The 3225-nt window shown below is 58.6% G+C and overlaps 1 protein-coding gene across 1 annotated transcript; it reads left to right on the plus strand.

Moving 5' to 3' along the window:
* The first annotated feature begins 1552 nt into the window (after window positions 1-1552).
* On the plus strand, window positions 1553-2557 carry LOC138070689 (platelet-activating factor receptor-like). The gene has a single exon (XM_068961920.1). It carries the CDS (start codon window positions 1553-1555, stop codon window positions 2555-2557), a length of 1005 nt encoding a protein of 334 aa, XP_068818021.1.
* Window positions 2558-3225: the final 668 nt, after the last annotated feature.

A 3225-nucleotide genomic window follows, 5' to 3' on the forward strand; every position in this document is an offset into this window, starting at 1 on the left:
TCCCTCCCTGTGCCCCCATGCCTTGCAATGATACTCCTTTCCTTTGGGGCTCTGGCTGCATCCCACAAACCCCACTCATAGCTGCCACAGGTGGACCCCTGCCCCTCCAGCTGTTGCTCCCATTCTTCATGTCCTGTCTAGGATTAGTTGGTTGATGGGAGGGTCTAGAATGTGTGGGTGGGAGTGGATTCTGCTTTGTCTCAGCTGCTTAAACCCAGGGCCCCAGAGAGCTGTAGCAGCCAGAGCAGCAAGAGGTAGGAGTGATCTGGTGGGATGGCAGAGAGAGGTTCAGAGTGGGGAAGTGGAGGGCCGGAGACTTGGTGGACAGTGCCTGGAGGGAGGGGGAGAAAGGGATAGACTCATTCAGGATCCCAGAAAGGATGAACCTGCGAAGTTCAAAGGCAGAAGTACAAATTTTGGTATTGGAGGAACCAAGTTTTGGGATATCCTAGGAGTGTGACTGTATGCCAAAAATAGGAACAGGACATAGGCTTGTGTGCTTATCCCCCCTTGGAGAGAGGGGCAGTATGCCCAGATGTCTTTGTGCTGTTTGACTGAGGTGTCTGTCTCTTAACGCTGTGTGTGTGCCTGTGTGGGTGCACACATTTATCTGTGTGCTGCCTAGAGGGGAAGGGAGCTAATGGTTATGACGTATCTCCCCAGTGTCAGCCAGTGCTCAGAGTTTTACTTATGTTTTCTCATAATCCTCCGAACAACCCTGTGAGGTAGGTATTTTAGTCTCCATTTTACAGCAGAGAAGATAGGCTCCGTGAAGCTGAGTAATTTGCCCAAGGTCACACGGCAGATAAATGTGTGTATCTAGAATCTGCCTGATTTCTGGGCCTGTGCTCCATTTGCTTTGCTGTGTAAAGTTCCAAATCAGACTCCGGACTTCTTTGTGGTCAAAAGACGAGGGGGAAGGAAACAGGCTGGAAAGCCTGAGATGTGAAACCTTTTCAGCCCTGCCCAAGGTGCTCCAGGCAAGCCCCAGAGAGGACATTCACCAAGGTAAGTCCAAGGTCACTGTGCAGGGGCCTGTCTCCTGGGTCTCTGCATCCTACGGCCGTAACTCCATCCATGCGTCTCCCCTACTGACCTGGATGGCACTGGAGCTGGAGGCTTTCGGGGAAGGAGTCTGTATTCCACCCTGGTTTCTCTATGACTTCCTGTTGGCTCAGCCTTGCTGGGGCTTAATGCACATGCCAGTGCCCCACAAAGTGGAACCCTACTCCACCTATAAGGGGGCACTTCCACCTTCCCAGTCACCAAGGTGAAAAATTTCCAAGCTGTCTGGGATTCCTGACCCACCCTCATTTCCCACATCTTTCACCAAGCTCATTCTACTAACTGGCGTCCTCCCTGCTCCACCTCCAGCGGGTGCCGGCGGAACTAATTCCTCAGCCCCTCACAGGGGCTTCCCGGCTTCTAGTCTCCTCCCACCACGGATTTTGGAAGAGAGGACGGGTCTGGCGAGGAAAGGCGGGGTGGAGGGCTTCTTGTGCGGCTGGCCTCCGCAGTGACCTCTCTTCCTCTTGCTAGTCCAAGGTCCGAGATGAACAGGAGCGTGGGGGACCTGGGTGTTGGCGGCTGCAGCCCCTGGGACGACCCTGCTCGCTTCATTGTGGTGCCCGCGGCCTATGCCTTGGCGCTGGGCCTGGGGCTGCCGGCCAACGTGGCGGCCCTGGCGGTGTTCGTCCGCAGCGGCAGGCGCCTGGGCCAGGCCCTGCGTCTCTACCTGCTCAACCTGGCCCTGGCCGACGTGCTCTTCACGCTCACGCTGCCGCTGTGGCTCACCTACTACCTGGGCCCGGCCCACTGGCCCTTTCCGGAGGCCGTCTGCCGCGCAGCCGGGGCCGCCTACTATGTGTCCACCTACGCGGCCGTGGCCTTCGCGGCGCTCATCAGCGTGTGCCGCTGCAGCTCCGTGCAGCGGCCCGGGCCCAAGGCGGCCGCCCGCCCGGCCTTGCGCCGCCGCGGCCCCGCCCGCGCCGCGTGCGCCGCCGCCTGGCTGGCAGGCCTGGCCTGCGCCGCACCCTCGCTGGCCGCCCCGCACGCGCTGCGCCCCGGGCCGGGCGGCGCCTCTCGCTGCCTGGAGCGCGGCTGGGCGCGCGCCGGCCTGGCCTACACCACCGTGGCCTTCTTCACCGCCGCCTTCCTGCTGGTGCTCGCGGCCTACCTGAGCCTGGCGCGGGCGCTCGCCTCGCCCTCGGGCCCGGGCCCAGCCCCCGCCGGTCCGCACCGGCGCGCGGCCAGGACCATGGTGTTGGGGCTCCTGCTGGTCTTCGCCCTCTGCCTGGCACCCTACCATCTGCTGCTGGCGCCCTGGGTAACCGGGCAGGAGGTCGCCGCGAGCCGCGAAGGCGGTGGATGCCGGGCCACCTCCACGCTCGACGTCCTGCACACCCTCAGCCTGGCGTTGCTGAGTCTCAACAGCTGCCTGGACCCTCTCATCTACTGCTTCTCAGTGCGCCGCTTCCGCCAGGACTGCTGGGCGCTGAGCTGCCGTCTGGGGGTGGGGGCATCTGGGGTGCACTCGGCCTCCTTGGCCTCTTCCTAGAAGGGTCCCTGGCCCGCTGCCTGCTTCACCCCTGGGACCCTCCCAGCCGAGTCCTGGGTGGTGGAAGCTCTTTGCAAGGACGTGGATTCCAATTCTGACACAGCCACATACTAGCCGCCTGTAACTGTAGACCTCCAGGCTCTGCCAAAAGGGGAAAAAACGTTCTTTGTAACCCGAAAGTTCCCTAGACTTTACCAGTGTTTGGATACGCATAGTATGCCATTGTTTTTAAAATCTCTTGGGATAAACCCCAAAGTCCTTAAAAGGTCCTCCAAGGCCTGACTGGCTCCAGCTTCACTCTCAGCATCTTCTCATCCGCATCTTCCCTCTTTACCACGTCTGCCCGTCTCCATGGGTTGAGTCACATTATCAGTTCCTGGAACAGACCAGTTTCCTGCCCTTCAGGGCCTTTGGAATTGATTGCCAGGAATGATGTCCCTCGGTCTCCTTCACTAATTCCTTTTCATTGTCACCTCCTCAAAGGTGGAAGCTTTCTTGATCAGCACCACATACACCATACCCTAGACTGGATTAGAAATGATTGTTCCCTTATAGGTCTTTCCATAACTGCAATCAAGCAATTAACTGGATAGTTCTATCCTTTTTTTTTTTTCCTTTGTTTTTCTCCCTGTAGTTCTTTCTCTTTTCAGAATGTGTTTATGTTGATC

This window comes from Capricornis sumatraensis, chromosome 2 (assembly GCF_032405125.1).
Source record: "Capricornis sumatraensis isolate serow.1 chromosome 2, serow.2, whole genome shotgun sequence".
Lineage (NCBI taxonomy): Eukaryota > Metazoa > Chordata > Mammalia > Artiodactyla > Bovidae > Capricornis > Capricornis sumatraensis.